At 39.1% G+C, this 21,102-nt stretch overlaps 1 protein-coding gene across 3 annotated transcripts in view; it reads right to left on the bottom strand.

The window, feature by feature from the left end:
- Window positions 1-21,102, bottom strand: part of SCAF11 (SR-related CTD associated factor 11) — a 94,219-nt gene that overhangs the window by 50,899 nt on the left and 22,218 nt on the right. For all 3 annotated transcript variants that reach the window (XM_061416373.1, XM_061416374.1, XM_061416375.1), the window contains exons 2-3: window positions 6,788-6,841; window positions 1,193-1,274 (exon numbers count right to left, since the gene is read on the bottom strand). In XM_061416373.1, the coding sequence (XP_061272357.1) occupies window positions 1,193-1,253 (61 nt within the window). In that variant the 5' untranslated portion in view covers window positions 1,254-1,274; window positions 6,788-6,841. The remainder of the gene's footprint in view (window positions 1-1,192; window positions 1,275-6,787; window positions 6,842-21,102) is intronic.

Below are 21,102 nucleotides of genomic sequence, written 5' to 3'. Positions count from 1 at the left end.
CCAGAAGAAAAAAATATCTGTGAACTAGAAGAAATGAAAAACTGAAGAAACTACCCAGACTGTAAGAAACAGAAAAGGAGATGTAATCTGTGAAAGAGAGGTTGGAAAATGAGGTCAGGACAAAGTCTAACACATTAACCGAGGCTCAGAAGAAGAGAGTAAAAGGCAGGCAATAGTTAAAGTACTAATGGCTGAAAAATGATAAAACAAATAAAAAACACAATCCAACAGATAAAGGACACACAAGGTATACTAAATAGGAGAAATGAAAATAATCCACGTTTAGAAACAATGTTGCCAAACTGTACAACATCAAAGATGAAAAAAACATCTTAAAACCAAAAAGAAGAAAAAGATCATCTACAAGGGAATGACAATTAACTTCAAAGGACATTTCTTGACAGCTAGTAAGAAAACTAGAAAATAGCCCAAACGGGAAAAAAAACAAAACTTCAGAGCGCTAAGAGACAAAATAGTTATCAATCCAGAACTGTATTATCATTCTTTGAAAGCTTAGAAGAAGATAAAATTTAAAAACACTTAAGCATTTACCACCAATAGACTTTCACGGCTGCTGCTGCTGCTAAGTCGAGTCAGTCGTGTCCGACTCTGTGCAACCCCATAGACGGCAGCCCACCAGGCTCCCCCATCCCTGGGATTTTCCAGGCAAGAATACTGGAGTGGGTTGCCATTTCCGTCTCCAATGCATGAAAGTGAAAAGTGAAAGTGAAGTCGCTCAGTCATGTCTGACTCTAAGCGACCCCATAGACTGCAGCCCACCAGACTCCTCCATCCATGGGATTTGCCAGGCAAGAGTACTGGAGTGGGGTGCCATTGCCTTCTCCAGACTTTCACTAAAGGAACTCTAAGATTTTTTTTTTTTCCCAGAAAGAAGAAAGAGAATGGAAAAAAAAAAAAAGACAATAATGATAAAAAATTTTGAACAAAAAAAAATGTCATTCTGAAATCAGCAGAGAGCAAAAAGTTAAGAATAGAAAGAGTTCAATGAACTAAAAACACTGATTGATTGCAACAAGACATGAGAAGAGTAAAAAAAGTGTGCACTACTTATTTAGGCAGCTATTTCAGAGTTTAAGAACAACGAAAATATGTAAACAAAAAAATATGTGCTAACAGTTTGGAAACACTAAGTTTTGCTTTCAACACAAAAGCTTTATAAAAATTAAGTTACCTTGCATATCTTCATAGTCCTGATCACCCACATTTAGAGTATATATAGTTTTCTTCTTCATTTCTCTTTGAAAAAGGATTTCCTACAGGATGAATGATAACAGAGAATTTTTATGTTTGCCTTGTACACATAGTATACATTATTAATTTTTTAAAATCCCAAACTCTAAGAAATTATTTTATACATAAAAGAATAAAATATGAATCAAGTCAGTAAATTTTCTGGATAATCCAGTATACTTTTATACTCCCTGCCACCTAGCACAGTCTTTCTGAAAGGAGAAGCCTTATACAGGTATTAAGTAACAAAGACTCATGATAAATTTTGTGGTACAGACATGAATACAATTGGAGCTTACAGAAAAGAGATCAGTTTGGACTGGAGTTTTTATTGAAGTTGATAGGTTATGTATTTTAAGAAGCTTAAACACATTTAAGCAGCAACACAGAATGAACGAATAAAATGGCATATAGGTAGGCCAATCTGACAACTAAGAGTAAGTGGTAAAAGCGCAACTGTGTGTATATATTGAGGAGGGATGGGCATGTAAGGCAAGAAGCTCATCTGAAAGATAACAATGAAGGCAACAAGAGCAATATAAATCAAGCTCAGCTCGATTATAGATGGATCTCTAGTGATTGAGAGGTTTAGATTCAATCTTATAGATTCCTCTGAAGACTGACATGATGTAAGCAATATACATGAATCTTTTAAAAGAATGATCTGCAAAACACAGAATGGATTATAGTGGGGAGAGATTAGAAGGAAAGATGTTTGCATAGTTAGAGTAACTGGCTGTGAAATGAATAGAGAAGCAAGAAATTAAAGAGCTGAAGTATTTCCAACATTTGGTAACTACATAAATACAGGGAAGGACTAAAAAATTATTTTGGCCTAGAAGACTAGGAAAATGGTGATTACAGGAGACAAAATGAGAAACAGTAAAGAAAATTAATGTGTTAGTTAGGAGGAACAAACTTATGAAGTAAAATTATTTTTTAAATCAACTCTTAGAATTCTAGGGCTTCCCGGGCAGCTCAGCGGTAAAAGAATCCGCCTGCAATGCAAGAGACTCAGGAGACTCCAGTTTTATCCCTGGGTTGGGAAGATCCCTGGAGGAGAAAATGGAAACCCACAAGTACTCTTGCCTGGAAAATTCTATGGCAGGCTACAGTCCATGGGGTCACAAAGAGCTGGACACAACGAGCACACATGCACACTTTAGAATTCTTTCTTGAATTACTGCAAGACAAGCAATTGCAAAGAACTATTCAAATATATTTTGGAGTATCTAGGCACAAGAAACCACTAAGTTCATCAGTTATGAGTCGCCCACATGTGTATGAAGTAATTTTTCTATTAGATTTTTAAATAATGTAAACCTGTGAATTTCTATATTAAAGGTTATGTATTGCCTAGAAAAATCTCTATTAGGTTAAGCAGGGAGAAATGCAAGGGCCCATACTTTGACTCAAAACTCAACCAGAAACTAACATATATAAGAATAACTTAAAGGTTTTAATAAGTTAAAAGTTAGAATTTCAACTCGGTATTAGTTACTTTTAAACTGTTAATTCAATCACAGTCTGCCTTAATAAACTTAGAACGTCAAGAACAAGAGGAAAACCTTTCACTCAGCCTACATGCACAACATTTGTTATACTTCTGGTACTATTCTTTAGGTATCATGTAACAGCTTATCAAGATAAATACACTGACTTCTCCGAGTGAGATGGGCCAGGAGGTTTTAAGCCGAGGCCAGCTCCAAGACCACTGCATTCATCTAGAGGGGGCAATTACAGTGGTTTGCAATAAAAGGAGAAGCAAGGGTGATAAAAAGTGCTCAGATTCCAGTCGTTTTCAAAATACAGCCATCAGGAAAGACTGAATATGCCATATGTGTTAGAGAAGATCCCAGGATAACTTCACGGTATTCAGACTTGAGTAACTAGAACGACAGAATTGCTGAGATAGAACACTTCAAAAATATTCAGATAGTTATAGGTTGTTGTCCCACTTGATGTTTACTCAGAAGGACAGGATCAATATCCCTTGAGAACTTGCCACAAATGCAAGATACCTCAGGCAGCACCCTAGCTAGCGAGGAAGAATCTGCGTTTTATCAAGTTCTATGTCAGACTCATATACCTGAGAAACACTACCACAAACAACTTCCAAACCAAGCTGATTTTAGAATTATATTAAACTTCTGTATGATCTATAATTGAGTATAATTCTTCATTTGGAGAAATTCATAACATATCATCTCTCCGATTATGACTGAGAATTCAAAAAAAAATTGTAACTTTTGTCATAAGCAAATCCGTGCTTATGACACTGCCTAGCACTAACAAGCAAACAAGCATCGAATGCAAACCATTACTATTAGTGCAGATCTTCCATCCAAGTCTGTCTTAAATAAAACCAGGAAGCGCCTCCAATTAATTACTCAAAAGTTTGATACTCCCTCTAAGGATGTTATTAATATTTTTATTTTCCCTTGAAGAAATCATAAAAAAGGCTATTTTTCAGTGATGCATGTGTTAGGGAGGATTCTATCTATTATTATAACCCAGCAGTCAAAAGCTGGCTAAGTATTTTCTATAAAGTTTTGTTGAAGAACAGTCTGTTCATTTCTTTGTATTTCCTATGGCTGCTTTTGCACTACAATAGCCAAGTTGAATAATTACGACAGAAACCATATACTTGGTGTGAAATGAAAATATTTCCTGACATATTTATCAACAAGAAATGACACAGCCATCAGCAATTTCTGGCCTCTATATATGAATGAGGACTCCCCAAACTGCGATCCAGCAGATGCTGCCACCCCTTGCGATGACTGCTGAGGAGCTGGGGGAATGCAAGCAGCAAGGTGAGCAAGGAAGCAGGGTTGGCCCCAGACAGCTGAGGTGCACGTGAGAGGAGTGAAGGCAGGCGAGCCCCGAGGCCTGCGGCTTCCATACATAGAACGCCAAATGCCTCAGCCTGACAGCTGATCTTTGACATTCAGACTGCCTGCTCCCTTTGTTGCAAACTTGTATATAGCCTGACTTCCCCTCCTGCCTCCTTGAAGCAGTTTTCTCAGAAAGGCTGAGATGCTATCTCCCGGGCTCAGAGTCCTTAACATTCCCACCAAAAAAAATAACTCTACTTTCAGGTTGTGACCTATTTTTTTGTCGACAGTGGCAAAGTCTACAAAAATTATGATAGGCCCTTTTCAGAAAAAGTTTGCCAACCCTATTAAAGACTATAAAAGGCTGCCTCTTTGGAGATGTGGCTCAGTATCTCACTGCAGAGCCCCTCAAGCTTTCTTAGGTATAAGCATTGATTTACATTTGTATTCAACTGGTACCACAGCACAACAGCTACTTACTAAACATCTGAGTCAATGCTTTTGCAATGGTTCCTTGAGTTTCTTTCAAAATTGCCTGAAGGCCATATACTTTTGTTGATTTATGTACATTTATTTTATCAATCTGGCTTCTAGAGTTTTCAACTTGTTTTCAACTCTGTTTGCTTTAGAGTAAGGTTGAGGCAATTAACTCTTTCAGTTTAATAGTTATTTTCTTTCCAGCTTCTTTGCTATATAATCCACTTAACTGCTTCTGATCTGTCACTGTTAATTTTACATCTCTTGCAGAATGCTCCCCTTAATTTTTTTTCCTACGTGATTTCCACCATAAAGCAATCTTATTAGACTTTATAAATAGACTTGTTTGCCTCAAGTGGGCTATTTTGACAAGCTTTTGTTTAGAATATTCTTTATTTGCATGTTTGGTGCTGGAGCTGTAATACTAGCACTCTTCAGCACAGATAGGAATGTCCTGTTATCACAGGTTTTAGAAAAAACTGTTTGCATTCAAACACTAACTAGTCTGACACTTACTAGTAGTGTGACAACTTCTTTAAGCCTGTTTCCTCATTTACAAAATGGAAATAAAATAGTAACCATTTCAGTCACTATGAAAATCAAATTACATAAACACGTAATCCATTTAAAGTGTTCAGTTCAGTTGCTCAGTCGTGTCCAACTCTTTGCGACCCCATGAACCAAAGCACGCCAGGCCTCCCTGTCCATCACCAACTCCCAGAGTCCACCTAAACCCATGTGCCTTGAGTTGGTGATGCCATCCAAACATCTCATCCTCTGTCATTCCCTTCTCCTCCAGCCCTCAATCTTTCCCAGCATCAGGGTCTTTTCAAATGAGTCAGCTCTTCGCATCAGGTGGCCAAAGTACTGGAGTTTCAACTTCAACAACAGTCCTTCCAATGAACACCCAGGACTGATCTCCTTTAGGATGGACAGGTTGGATCTCCTTGCAGTTCAAGGGACTCTCAAGAGTCTTCTCCAATACCACAGTTCAAAAAGCATCAATTCTTCTGTGCTCAGCTTTCTTTATAGTCCAACTCTTACATCCATACATGACTACTGGAAAAACCACAGCCCTGACTAGACGGACCTTTGTTGACAAAGTGATGTCTCTGCTTTTTAATATGCTGTCTAGGTGGGTCATAACTTTCCTATCAAGGAGTAAGTGTCTTTTAATTTCATGGCTGCAGTCACCATCTGCAGTGATTTTGGAGCCAGAAAAATAAATTCAGCCACTGTTTCCATTGTTTCCCCATCTATTAGCCATGAAGTGATGGGACCGGATGCCATGATCTTAGTTTTCTGAATGCTGAGCTTTAAGCCAACTTTTCCACTCTCCTCTTTCACTTTCATCAAGAGGCTCTTTAGTTCTTCCTCACTTTCTAAAGGGTGGTGTCATCTGCATATCTGAGGTTGATGTTTCAGACAGCACAAAAGATGTACTCAACAACTAGCACATGTGCACAAACCCATGAGTAACTCCCCACCCAAAGCAGATTCTAGGTATACCACAGGATTCAAGATGATAAATCTGTATGACTCTCATTAAGAATAGACTTTCATTATTTTTACCAACAAATTTGTAAAACCCCTGTACTACAAAGAATATCCACATATGGAAAGAATGATATCAGTAAAAAGTTTACAAAACTTAACCTATCAAATAGTTCTTCAAACAGAATTTACACAAGGATAAGTAAGTTACTTATTCTACACGGACATTATTTATCAAGATTCTGGTTTATCTGAAGATAAAAATGTTGAAGCAAGACACAAAATCTAGGACTCACACAGTAAACAGCCCTAGGATTTTTGTATCTTATTTTCTACTTTATATACGCATAGGAAAAGAAACACTAAATGCTGTAACATACGGCTGTCTGTGTACTCAATTGCTCAGTCATGTCTGACTCTTTGCGACCTCATAGACCTCAGAGCCTGCCAGGCTCCTCTATTCATGGGAATTTTCCATGCAAGAATAATGCAGTGGGATGCCATTTCCTTCTCCAGGGGATCCTCTCAACCCAGGGATCAAACCCACATCTCTTGCATCTCCCAAATTAGCAGACAGATTCTTTATCATTGCACCGCCTGGGAAGCCTGTAACATATGGCTACTCCAGGAAAAAAGAAAAGGTCATGTTTAAATAAAGTTCCAACCACAATTTCCTAAGACTCTCATTTAGTTTTTAATAAGTATACATTATTTACGAGGTTTCTTACCCTTAAGATTCTTCAGGTCGAGCAGTCAGGTAACCGGCTTTCCATCAAACTTATCTGGAGAGAGAATTATGAAAATCAGTCCTATTTCACTTCACTTTCAACTTGGGTACAAAAGAAAGGAGACTAGTAAAGTACAAAGAACTACTTATTACAGAGGGCCACCAGTTTTGAGTATAATTTGTTTAGAATGTAAAACATTTTAAGAGAATGACTGCGAAGTCACTTCAGTCATGTCCAACTCTGTGCAACCCCATAGACGGCACCCCACCAGGCTCCCCGGTCCCTGGGATTCTCCAGGCAAGAACACTGGAGTGGGTTGCCATTTCCTTCTCCAAAGCATGAAAGTGAAAAGTGAAAGTGAAGTCGCTCAGTAGTGTCCGACTCGTAACAACCCCATGGACTGCAGCCCACCAGGCTCCTCCATCCATGGGAGTTTCCAGGCAAGAGTACTGGAGTGGGGTGCCATTATGCCTGTAAATATGAAGACACACATAGGTCCTGGAAGCAAACAATAATGAAACTATTTTGTTCAGGGAGAGAGAAGCACAAGAAAACACATTTCAGCATATAGGAGAAAACCAACAGAAAACAAAGTAACAGAGAATTAGAGAAAAAAAAAACAAAAACTACCCCAACAAACAGACTTAGTCTCATCACCTAATAAAGGAATGCAGAAAAAGATACACAAAAGATATTTAACCAGCCCATAAATTCAACAACTATTAGTATTTAAATTATTTCCTGAACTCCAGATTTTAAGAATCCTTAACCAGTAATCACATCTCGCTTATTCCTCTTTCTCAACCAGCCCCACAGAACTCCCCACATTTCTACAGTCTGCCTATATAATTCACTTAGTATCTAGTCAGCACTCCCTATTTTCTAGGTACCACCAGGCCTTAAGCACTGACACACCTGATTTTAAAAAAAAGTAACAGCATAGCAGGTGCTATAATGGCAGTAAACACAGGATATTACAAAAACACACAATAAGCACCATATCCTTGCAACATATGCCTCTGTAAAAAAGGCTTCTCAACTAGGACCAAAAAGATTTAAAATGTATTTTTCTAACTCTCCTTCCCCCCCATCAAATATTCTGTACCATTATAGCATTTCCATCTTTAAATTAAGGACTCAAAATTTGAATTGTCAAAGTAAACATGGTAGTGAGGATCTTAAATTTCATAATAAATGAATGATATACACAAACAGGTAAATTGATTTTCTGATCATTTTATACTTCCTCTGTGGAAGTGACAATTAGGCAAACATGAAAGATACACTGTACCTAGTTCCACACAATAAAGTTTTATCCCCCAAAAAAGCTTTTCAGACTAATGTCTGGACATATAGGTGGAAAGAAGTATTATTCTCTCTTCTTGAAATTTTATAACATAGTACATTTCATACAATTTATCTGAATATATTAATATCTAACTGAACATTATGAAATTAAAAAAATAACACACTAATTTCTATTCATGATCACAAGAGTTGCATATTTTTCCAGCCATCAAATTTAGTTATAATACCAACCAACAGTAAAACTGAAATGGATATAAAATTCAGAAGACTTATAATCAATTTTTTTTCAACTTTTGCTTTATTTGATTCATTTACACACAACTATGGTCTTTATGTTTATATTCCCTCAAAATTCATGTTAAAACCCTAACCCTTAAGGGTAGACAGTACTGTTAATAAGTGCGGCATATGGGACACGCTTAAGAGGGTGAATTGCTCATGAAAGGGATTACTACTTTAGAAAAGAGGCTCTAAAAAGATCTCTAACCCCTTCCTTCTCAGGGAAAATCTGAGACCTGGAAGAGGGCCCTCATCCAACCATAACAGCACCCTATTGTCTAACTTCTAGTCTCTGGAACTGTGTGAAATAAATCTGTTCTTTACAAGCCACCCAGTTTTGGTATTTTCTCATAGCAGCCCAAACAGACTAAGACACATGCTCTGCTTTCAGTTACTAATGCACATTAGTCCCTGGAACAGCTTTCTAGTTCAGTTTTCAACAGGGTTATTTGCTTGCTTGTCAGTAGTTGATCAATAAAAGCAATTCATGGAACCTTTCCATATTCAATTCTTTCATCCTGCACTTATATACAAAAAAAAGTTTTGTTTTCTCAGCACCGTTTACTGATGAACAAACAATTCTACGTCTTGTTTTTTTATCAGGTAAAATGAAAATAAAGAAGCTGAAGACATACACATTTATAGGTTTTATAATAAAACCAGTTCCATATATCAATCCAGGAAGGAAAAGAATGTCTTCAAAATGTCTCTAATATTCTTGCAGTGTCTCCAACAGCAAGTGAATGTCAAGAAGGTCCACTAATGTGAATCATGTCACATCATACTATGCTAACCAATAACCTAATTATTAGAACAAAACATTTTTTTAAAGTTAAAATAAATAAAAAATAAAACATTTTCAAAAAAGCAAGCCATTTAATCCTCAGGCATAGATTAAAACATAGATTAAACGGAAATAGGAGAAGTTTTTCAAATGTAATGTAATTTTGGAAATCAGAGTTCAGGAAAACTATGCTGTTACTGTGAAAGAGAAACTAATGTTCCTATTTCCTTCTAGACTTAATGTAGCATAATCTCCTTGATAAAACTTGTACTGTTATACATGGCAGGATCATATATATGTTGAAAAACAATGAGATATAATTGCCATTTTCAACTATAAAATAAGAAGATGCAAGTTGACATAACATTATAAAATAGATAATAAGTGAAATGGGGAAATTTCCATTCTATGTGAAATGGATTAAGTACATACTATCTTGTTAACCTCACTGAAGAAACTATAAATTCTAGACAAAATGAATGGAGAAGCTAACTGAAAATTAAAAGCGAAACAGTAACAGGTAGTTTGGGGAAGAGCCCCAAATCAGATATATTATCAAACTGGTAATGCGTTTATAATTCTTTCCCACCGAATTTATGCCCCAAAGTTAGGCTTTATGAAACCTGAAACCTATAAAGTGACCACTGTTAGAGAGAGAAACAGAGACACGGAGAGGGGAAGAGAGAAGGAAAGACATATGCACACTGGCACAAGCAAGCATTTACATGTGCTCTAAGAAAAGCCTCCAGCTCTGCCTAAGCAGTAGGAAAGGGGTCTCCTAAAACTCAATAGTGACAGAAATCTTTGTTTTTTCCTTTCTGTTCTTCATTCCCCATGAGCCAGTTCCCAAGCAATCCTGTGGTGGTGATGGCTACAAGAGCAGCAGCAGAGTCGGCAAAAGCCTAAAACTTAGGGAAAGGCACCATTCACAATGATTTCAGAAACTCTGGGTTAATCTCCTTGATTACTCTCCTGCCTTCTGGTCCTTTGGCTTCAGGTGCGATTGTGGAAAATACACAACACCTTGGAGCAAACAAAGACTTAGCTTTCTAGCCAGAGGACAGAAAGGTGTGTGTGTGTAGGTAGGGAAGAAGTTAGTCTCAGGGATCTAGAAAATACCAAGGAAATAATAGGGGAGAGAGCTTGAGACAGTAATCTGTAAACTGTTCAAATTGTCCAAAATAATTTCAGAACTGCTTGACATAATGAGAATCAAAAAATTTCAAATGCTCATCTATGTCTGCTTCATGACTATGCTAAAGCCTTTGTGTGGATCACAACAAACTAGAAAATTCTTAAAGAGATGGGACTACCAGACCACCTGACCTACCTCCTGCAAAACCTGTATGCAGGTCAAGCAGCAGCAGTTAGAACCGGAAAATTGCAAAAGGAGTAAGTCACAGCTGCACATTGTCACCCTGCTTATTTAACTTGTATGCAGAGTACATCATGTGAAATGCTGGGCTGGATGAAGCACAAGCTGGAATCAAGACTGCCGGGAGAAGTATCAATAACCTCAGATATGCAGATGACACCACCCTTATGGTAGAAAGTGAAGAGGAACTAAAGAGCCTCTTGAAGAAGGTAAAAGAGGAGAGTGAAAAAGTTGGCTTAACACTCAACATTCAAAAAACTAAGATCGTGGCATCTGGTCCCACCACTTAATGGCAACTAGATGGGGAAACAGTGGAAGACTTTATTTTATTGGGCTCCAAAATCACTGCAGATGGGGACTGCAGCCACGAAATTAAGACGCTTGCTCCCTGTAAGAAAAACTATGACAAATCTAGACAGTGTATTAAAAAGCAGACACATTACTTTGCTGACAAAGGTCTGTATAGTCAAAGCTATGGTTTTTCCAGTAGTCACGTATGGATCTAAGAGTTTGATAAGAAAGAAGGCTGAGCACCAAAGAATTGATGCTTTCAAACAGTGGTGACAGAGAAGACTCTTGAGAGTCCCTTGGACTGGAAGGAGATAAAACTAGTCAATCCTAAAGGAAGTCAATGCTGAATATGCATTGAAAAGACTTATGCTGAAGCTCCAATACTTTGGCCACCTGATGCAAAGACCAGACTCATTGGAAAAGATCCTGATGCTGGCAAAGACAGAAGGCAGGAGGAGGACAACCGAGGATGAGATGGTTGGACAGCATCACCGACTCAATGGACATTTGAGCAAGCTCCGGGAGATGGTGAAGGACAGGGAAGTCAAGCGTGCTGCAGTCCATGCGGTCGCAAAGAGTTGCAGACTGAGGGACCAAACAGCAAGAGCAACATGAGGAAAGACAACACACAGAAACCAACGCCAAGAAGACACAGATAGTAGAGCACTGGGTGAACTGTCTGACAAAGATTTAAAGCAGGCAATAAAAATGTTCCAGCAAGTAAAAGCAAATCCTCTTGAAACACATAGAAAGCTAGAAAATCACAGCCAAGAAACACAAGATATAAAGTACCGCCAATTGGAAATATTAGGACTGAAAAATGCAATAACTGAAACAGAAAACACACTGGACAGACTAAAGAGCAGAACGACAGTCAGTGGACTTAAAGACAAGAGCAGTAGAACCTACCCAATCTGAACAACAGAAAAATATGGGGGAAAATATCATTAGTGTCTCAGGAACTGTAACAGCCAAGAGTCAATTTTGACTCTTGCAAGCTAGGTCTATGCCTCTGGCCACTTTTGTTATTATAATCACATATATTGGCCTGCCTCAGAGAACCCTGCCCCCTCTACCTGACCCTTAAACTAAAATGCCTTTGTTTAGCTCACAGGGAGATAAATAACCCTGCCCACTGGGAATGACCCTAAACAATAGCACACTCCCCTGCCTGAGGCAATGTAAAGAAGAGTCTACACATGGACATCACCAAATGGTCAACACCAAAATCAGATGGATTATATTCTTTGCAGGAAAAGATGGAAAAGCTCTATACAGTCAGCAGAAACAAGACCCGGAGCTGACTGTGGCTTAGATCATGAACTCCTTATTGCCACATTCAGACCTAAATTAAAGAAAGTAGGGAAAACCATTAGACCATTCAGGTATGACCTAAACCAAATCCCTTAACATTATACAGCGGAACTGAGAAATAGATTGAAGAGACTAGATCTCACAGACAGAGTGTCTGATGAACTATGGATGGAGTTTCGTGACATTGTACAGGAGACAGGGAGCAAGACCATCACCAAGAAAAAAGAAATGCGAAAAAGCAAAATGCCTGTCTAGGGAGGCCTTACAAATAGCTGTGAAAAGAAGAGAAGCAAAAAGCAAAGGAGAAAAGGAAAGACATAAGCATCTGAATGGAGAGTTCCAAAGAATAGCAAGGAGAGATAGGAAAGCCCTCCTCAGTGATCAGAGCAAAGAAACAGAGGAAAACAAAAGAATGGGAAAGACTAGATATCTCTTTAAGAAAATTAGAGATACCAAGGGAACATTTTCATGCAAAGATGGGCTCAATAAAGGACAGAAATGGTATGGACCTAACAGAAGCAGAAGATATTAAGAAGAGGTGGCAAGAATACACAGAAGAACTGTACAAAAAAGATCCTCAGGACCCAGATAATCAGGATGGTGTAATCACTCGCCTAGAGCCAGACATCCTGGGATGTGAAGTCAAGTGGGCCTTAGGAAGCATCACTACAAACAAAGCTAGTGGAGGTGATGGAATTCCAGTTGAGCTATTTCAAATCCTAAAAGATCATGCTATGAAAGTGCTCCACTCAATATACCAGCAAATTTGGAAAACTCAGCAGTGGCCACAGGACTGGAAAAGGTCCAATTTTCATTTCAATCCCTAAGATAGGCAATGCCAAAGAATGCTCAAACTACCACATAAATGCACTCATTTCACACACTAGTAAATTAATGCTCAAAATTCTCCAAGCCAGGCTTCAACAATACGTGAATTGTGAACTTCCAGATGTTCAAGCTGATTTAGAAAAGGCAGAGAAACCAGAGATCAAATTGCCAACATCTACTGGATCATCAAAAGAGCAAGAGAGTTCCAGAAAAACATCTATTTCTGCTTTATTGACTATGCCAAAACCTTCAACTGTGTGGATCACAATAAACTGTGGAAAATTCTGAAAGAGATGGGAATACCAAGACCACTTGACCTGCCTCGTGAGAAACCTGTATGCAGAGCAGGAAGCAACAGTTAGAACTGGACATGGAACAGACTGGTTCCAAATAGGAAAAGGAGTATGTCAAGGCTGTACACGGAGAAGGCAATGGCAACCCACTCCAGTACTCTTGCCTGGAAAATCCCATGGACAGAGAAGCCTGGTGGGCTGCAGTCCATGGGGTCGCTACGAGTCAGACACGACTGAGCAACTTCACTTTCACTTTTCACTTTCATGCACTGGAGGAGGAAATGGCAACCCACTCCAGTGTTCTTCCCTGGAGAATCCCAGGGATGGGGGAGCCTAGTGGGCTGTAGTCTATGGAGTTGCACAGAGTCAGACATGACTGAAGTGACTTAGCAGCAGCAGCAGCAGTAAGGCTGTATACTGTAACCCTGCTTATTTAACTTCTATGCAGAGTACATCATGAGAAACACTGGGCTAGATGAAGCACAAGCTGGAATCAAGATTGCTGGGAGAAATATCAATAACCTCAGATATGCAATGACACCACCCTTATGGCAGAATGTGAAGAAAAACTAAAGAGCCTCTTGATAAAAGTGAAAGAGGAGAGTGAAAAAGTTGGCTTAAAGCTCAGCATTCAGAAAACTAAGATCATAGCATCTGGTTCCATCAGTTCATGGCAAATAGACAAAGAAACAGTGGAAAAAGTGGCAGACTTTATTTTGGGGGGCTCCAAAATCACTGCAGATAGTAACTGCAGCCAAGAAATAAAAAGACATTTACTCCCTGGAAAAAAAGTTATAACCAACCTAGACAGCATGTTAAAAAGCAGAGACATTACTTTGCCAACAAAGGTCCATCTAGTCAAGCCTATGGTTTTTCCAGTAGTCATGTATGGATGTGAGTTGGACTATAAAGAAATCTGAGTGCCGAAAGAATTGATGTTTTTGAACTGTGGTGTTGGAGAAGATTCCTGAGAGTCCCTTGGACAGCAAGGAGATCCAACCTGTCCATCCTAGAGGAAATCAGTCCTGAATGTTCATTGGAAGGACTGACGTTGAAGTTGAAACTCCAATAGTTTGGCCACCTGATGCGAAGAACTGACTCATTTGAAAAGACCCTGATGCTGGGCAAGATTGAAGGCAGGAGGAGAAGGGGACAACAGAGGATGAGATGGTTGGATGGCATCACCGACTCAATGGACATGAGTTTGAGTAAACTCTGGGAGGGTGATGAACAGGGAGGCCTGGCGTGCTGCAGTCCATGGGGTAGCAAAGAGTTGGACACGTCTGAGTGACTGAACTGAACTGAACTGCCTGAGACTTGCCATTGTAGGAGGTATTTACAATAAAAGGACTTTCTACTTTCTTTCCACACCTCCTTCCCCACCCCCATCTCTGATCCATAAAAGAACCTGGCATCCAGACCCCAGACAAGATGGTTATTTTGAAACATTAATCTGTCACCTTCTCAGTCACCTAGCTTTCCGAATAGTCATGTTTCTTGCCTCAACATCTAGTCCCTCGGATTCACTGGCCTCTCCTGCAGCAAGCAGAGTAAGCTTGGTAACAAATTTGGCAAGCCAGCCAGGAGCCTTGCTGCTCCTGGCTAGCAGGCCCAGATCAGGGAATATTGAGACAAGGCCCTAAGCAGCTGCTGGGACCATTGACAAGTCTGACTTGTGTCCGTGAGAAACCTTATTTTTAATCCAACCTCTTTTTTAAACTGATGCATTTTACACTGCTGTACCTGACTCAGTCTGAAACCTTGAAATAAGAACTGATGCCTGTGTGTTTGTATGTGCTATTGTCTTTGGATAACACTGTCATGGTTGATCTGTAAAAGAGCCCTATTTTATTGGCTTGAACAAAAGTTTGTAAGTTAAATTGCTTACAAACCAAGCAATTCAAATACAAGAGAAATTAAGCTAAATAAATTTTAGGTTTACGTGAACTGGGAAACATTCACTATTAAATTAGTACCTGGAATTAATGTTAAACTTGGTTGATCTAACAGGCATCTCCTGAGTCACAACATTAAATGGAATATTAAGTAGAATACTTTCATTGTCCCTGAGTTTAATATAAGCTAAATAAGATTTATTATATCTGTTACAAATCCATCAGCAAAGAAAGTAACTCAATGTGAAGAAACTTCTGAGGAAATAAAGTGCAAATGAGAAGAGTTCAAAGTGTACTTTTAGAAATGTATGTTACAGGATCTCTCCAGACAGTCTGTAACTTAAAAGCTAAAACTGGGCTAAAATAAGTGATGAAAGGTTTATGGAAAATGGACCCCCAAAAGGGTTTTATATGTGATCAGTGAGGATTGACTAAGTTAAAAACAAGTTTAATTGAGTAAATGGATCTTAAGTAAGCTGGTGCAAAACTAAATTTGGCTTTTCTCTCTGCTAAAACAGTCAAATTTTCTGAAGATGCTATGCTGACTTTAATAACAGATTATGTTTATTTACATTTTAAATAATCTATTCAGCTCAGTTCAGTCACTCAGTTGTGCCTGACTCTTCACAACCTCATGGACTGCAGCACGCCAGGCTTCCCTGTACTTCACCAACTCCCAGAGCTTGCTTAAACTCATGTCCATCAAGTCAGTGATGCCATCCAACCATCTCATCCTCTGTCATCCCCTTCTCCTCCTGCCTTCAATCTTGCCCAGCATCCAGGTCTTTTCCAATGAGTCAGGTCTTCGTATCAGGAGGCCTAAGTATTGGAGCTTCACTTTTAGCATCCGTCCTTCCAATGAACATTCAGGACTGATTTCCTTTAGGATTGACTGGTTTGATCTCCTTGCAGTCCAAGGGTCTCTCAAGAGTCTTCACACCACAGTTCAAAAGCATCAATTTTTCATCACTCAGCTTTCTTTATGGTCGAACTCTCACATCCATACATGACTACCAGAAAAACCATAGCTTTGACTAGACGGTAAAGCAATGTCTTGTTGGTAAAGCAATGTCTCTGCTTTTTAATACACTGTCTAGGTTTGTCATAGCTTTTCTTACAGGGAGCAACAGTCTTTTAATTTCATGGCTGCAGTCCCCATCTGCAGTGATTTTGGAGCCCATGAAAATAGTCTCTCACTGTTTCCATTGTTTCCTCATCCATTTGCCATGAAGTGACGGGACTGGATGCCATGATCTTAGCTTTTTGAATAGTGAGTTTTAAGTCTGCTTTTTGACTCTCCTCTTTCACTTTCATCAAGAGGCTCTTTAGTTCTTCTTCACTTTCTGCCATAAGGGTGGTGTCATCTGCATATCTGAGGTTGTTGATATTTCTCCCTGTAGTCTTGATCCTGTTTGTGCTTCATCCAGTCCAGCATTTCATATGATGCACTGTGCATATAAATAAGCAAGATGACAACATATAGCCTTGATGCACTCCTTTCCCAATTTGAAACCAGTCTGTTGTTCCATGTCTGGTTCTAACTGTTTCTTCTTGCCCTGCATACAGGTTTCTTTAGGAGGCAGGTATTCTCATCTCTTTAAGAATTTTCCACAGTTTGTTGTGATTCCAGAAAAACATCTACTTCTGTTTCACTGAGTACATAAAGCCTTTGACTGTGTGGATCACAACAAACTGCAGAAAATTCTTTAAGTACTTTCTATATTTGCCTTTGAAGTCTTTTATCGGCCCTTTGGCTAAGTTTCACCATTACCCATGGTCCTGTTGTATTTTAAAATGTATTCCTGGGGTGGCATGTTCCTTTGACAGGACTTCCTAAACCAAATTACAAAAAGTTCCTTTTACCTCTTGCTAGCTGAGGAGTATTGGAGAAGGAAATGGCAACGCACTCCAGTACTCTTGCCTGGAAAATCCCATGGATGGAGGAGCCTGGTAGGCTGCAGTCCATGGGGTCGCTAGGAGTCAGACAGACTGAGCGACTTCACTTTCACTTTTCACTTTCATGCATTGGAGAAGGAAATGGCAACCCACTCCAGTGTTCTTGCCTGGAGAATCCCAGGGACGGGGGAGCCTGGTGGGCTGCCGTCTATGGGGTCGCACAGAGTCAGACACGACTGAAGTGACTTAGCAGCAGCAGCAGCTGAGGAGTGCTTCAAAGGTCCTTGAAGCACAAGGAGAGATGTTGAACTAATTAGGTTCACTTGCTATGTTAAACTGTACGGAAAGTGTTATCAAATAATAAATTTTAAGTTACATGATAAATGGTACAGATATTCTAGAGATTATAGCATTTCTAAGAATCTGATATGTCCTGGTAGAATATTATTAATCATAATTCTAGTTATTTCCTGAAAGTGTCATATGTCAACAGTAAGCAGGCTGCTTTGTCAATGGGACTGTAATCAGATGAAAACTGTGTCTTTTTTGAGTCTTTTGTAGACAGTTACAGTTAAAAATGTTTCCTTTTTGAGATTTATAAAAAAGACTTTGGATATATACATGTTGCTGACTTTCAGACCATAAAGCTGAATTGAGTAAGAAATTGAAGAATTCTAATGCAAGACCTAACGACTTCATAAAGCTGTTAACAAAAAAGATTAGCTACATAGGACTGACTAAACAAGTTAATATAGTTATAATTTTTATGGTTTCTATCTTAAAAGATTATTGGTTTAAATCTGTTCTTTCCAAGTGTAAGGAAAACTTTCTCCTTAAATTAATTATGACTTACAGTAAGTTGGTAAATTATACTTTTGTGAGTAAAATTGAAATATTTATCTTTTTTGTCTCTACCTGGTTGATCCTGCCAATAGCATATGCTTGTCTCAAATGTTAAGTCATCCATATCTAAGTACGCATGGACTGTGCAGTGAAACTGCAAATAGCTCATTAAATCAGTTATGGCTCCTTTGATCTCTCAATTATTGCAACTGGATTACAACTAGTTACACTAATCATTGTTTAAATTTGCTCCTTGTTTTCAAAATGTGCTTGTCTCCTTGCTGCACTATGCCACTGTCAATGTTACTAGCTGCATTACTTATATTCTAATTTATAAAACTGTTATCTCTTGCAATAACCAATGCACAAATCAGGCCTCCAACAAAACGTCTATGGCTAAATATTTTGGGGAAATAACTGTAATAGTGGGAGTCTAGGTATTGGAAGAAGCAACAAGGGAAAATGTTTCCTGAATAATATTAATAATTAGAGTCTACAAAGAATTTTAATTATTGATGGGGCCTAGTCCAAAATTTAACACCTAGAATGACATAGTAAAAATTTTCACCTGATTTGGGATGAGCCTCGCAGGGCTATGGGACAAAATCTGATCATGAAATGTCTCCCAAATATTGGTCAAGTTCCTGACCAAGAGGGGAGGATCTGAGAAATGGAATATTTCCTACAAGCCCTTTAAAGTAAGCCAATGAGCTCAAGGAAGGGGAATCAGAGAGCAGTCACTCCCTATAGTGAACCATGAGGAAACTCTAAGAATGCAGAATTACAGGCCCCAGATAGTTGATTATAAATATATATATATATGTAAGTGTTTTAATGAGCCCTGACTCTTGCATCTTCCCATGGATAGAAGAGCGCTAAATTTCTTGAGATGCTGCCTCTTGGGTTTGAAGCTCAATATTTCTAAGTCTACATGTATAAAGTGAACACTTATCCAAGAGGAACAAAGGAAGACAAATCTCAACATCTGGAAAGCTGTCATTAATGGCAGACACTCCCAAAAAGATCCTTCTGACACAGCAATTAGAAGGGTCATTGTCCCTTTTCCCACAAGATTGTGGAATGGACTTTTGACAGCAGGGAATTGTATCCAGCAAGAGTAGATTTTGACTCCTGCATGCTAGATCTATCTTTTGTCGCTTTTTTGGTTATAATCACACATAATGGCATGCCTTGCACATGGGCTTCCCTTGTGGCTTAGCTGGTAAGGAATCCGCCTGCAATGCGGAAGACCTGGGTTCAATCCCTGGGGTGGGATGATCCCCTGGAGAAGAAAGGAAAGGCTAAGTTCAGTCACTCAGTCATGCCTGACTCTTTGCAACCCCATGGACTGCAGCACACCAGGCTTTTCTGTCCATCAACAACTCCCAGAGTTTGCTCAAACTCATGTCTGTTCAGTCAGTGATGCCATCCATCCATCTCATCCTCTGTCATTCCATTCCCCTCCTGCCTTCAATCTTTCCTAGCATCAGGGTCTTTTCCAATGAGTCAGTTCTTCGCATCAGGTGGCCAAAGTACTGGAGTTTCAGCTTTAGCATCATTCCTTCCAAAGAAATCCCAGGGCTGATCTCCTTCAGAATGGACTGGTTGGATCTCCTTGCAGTCCAAGGGACTCTCAAGAGTCTTCTCCAACACCACAGTTCAAAAGCATCAATTCTTCGGTGCTCAGTTTTCTTTATGGACCAACTCTCATATCCATACATGACTACTGGAAAAACCACAGCTTTGACTAGATGGGCCTTTGTCAGCAAAGTAATGTCTCTGCTTTTTAATATGCTGTACAGGTTGGCCACAGCTTTTCTTCGAAGGAGAAAGCATCTTTAAATTTCATGGCTGCAGGTATCATCGGCAGTGATTTTGAAGCCCAAAAAACTAGTCCCTCACTGTTTCCACTGTTTCCCCTTCTATTTGCCATGAAGTGATGGGACCGAATGCCATGATCTTAGCTTTCTGAAAGTTGCGTTTTATGCCAACTTTTTCATTCTCCTCTTTGACTTTCATCAAGAGGTTCTTTAGTTCTTCTTCGCTTCCTGCCATAATGGTGGTGTCATCTGCATATCTGAGGTTATCGATATTTCTCCCAGCAATCTTGATTCCAGCTTGTGTTTCATCCAGCCCAGCATTTCACATGATGTACTCTACATATAAGTTAAATGCTGGGAAAGGCTACCCACTCCGGTATACTGGCCCAGAGAATTCAGTCCATGGGTTCACAAAGAGTCGGACGCGATGAGCCACTTTCACTTTCAATGGCATGCCTCAGGAAACTCTGCCCCCTCTTCCTGACCCGTAGATTAAATGCTTTTGTTTAGTTCACAGGGAAATAATCTGACCCTGCCCATCTATGAATAACTATAATAAACTAACACATTCCCTTGTGTAAGGCTTGCCATTCTAGGAGATATTTAGAAGAATTAAATGGTCTTTTAACTTTGTTTCCACACTTCCGCCCCATCTCAGATCCATAAAAGAACCTGGCATCCAGACCTTGACAAGATGGTTATTTTGAGGCATGAGTCTGTCACGTTCTCTGTTAGCCAGTTCTTTCCAAGTAAAGTTGTATTCTTTGCCTCAACACTTTGTCCCTCTGATTCATTGGCTTGTCACCCAATGACTCTGCCTGTCTGCAGAGTGAGCTTGCTCTCAGTAACAGAACCTGTGGAACAGTACAAAACCCTAACATTCACAGTGAGAACTTAAGCAAGTGAGGAAAATAAGTTTGGGATGGCAAGGGGATAAAGAAAGGACAGGAAAGGAAAGGAGAATAAGAAAAAGAAATAATTGCTGGAAACTCCCCAATTTGCTGAAAGACATAAACGTCTATATTCAAGGAGCTCACAGACATCACACAATTTAATTCCAATGAAATTCATTACTGGACAAATCACAGTCAAACTGTTGAAAATTACAAAGGAAAAATTTTACAAGTTGACTGAAATAATAATACGTTATTTATGAGGGGAAAGGAGGTTAATAATTTGAGTAACTTATTTCTGTCAGAAACAACATATGCCAGAAGTGAAACAGCATTCTTAGTTTAAAATGGAAAAGAATTTTAAGAATCCAGAACCTTCCAACTGTGAAATTATCCTTAGAGAACAAATATGGAATCAATGAAATTGAAAACAGAGAACCAGGGGGAAAAAAAATCAATAAAACCAAAAGCTAATTCTTTCAAATGGTCAATAAAA

The sequence above is a fragment of the Bos javanicus genome, chromosome 5 (genome assembly GCF_032452875.1).
Source record: "Bos javanicus breed banteng chromosome 5, ARS-OSU_banteng_1.0, whole genome shotgun sequence".
NCBI lineage: Eukaryota > Metazoa > Chordata > Mammalia > Artiodactyla > Bovidae > Bos > Bos javanicus.
The sequence above is the reverse complement of the archived record's forward strand: the minus strand, read 5'-3'. Positions and strand labels throughout refer to the sequence as shown.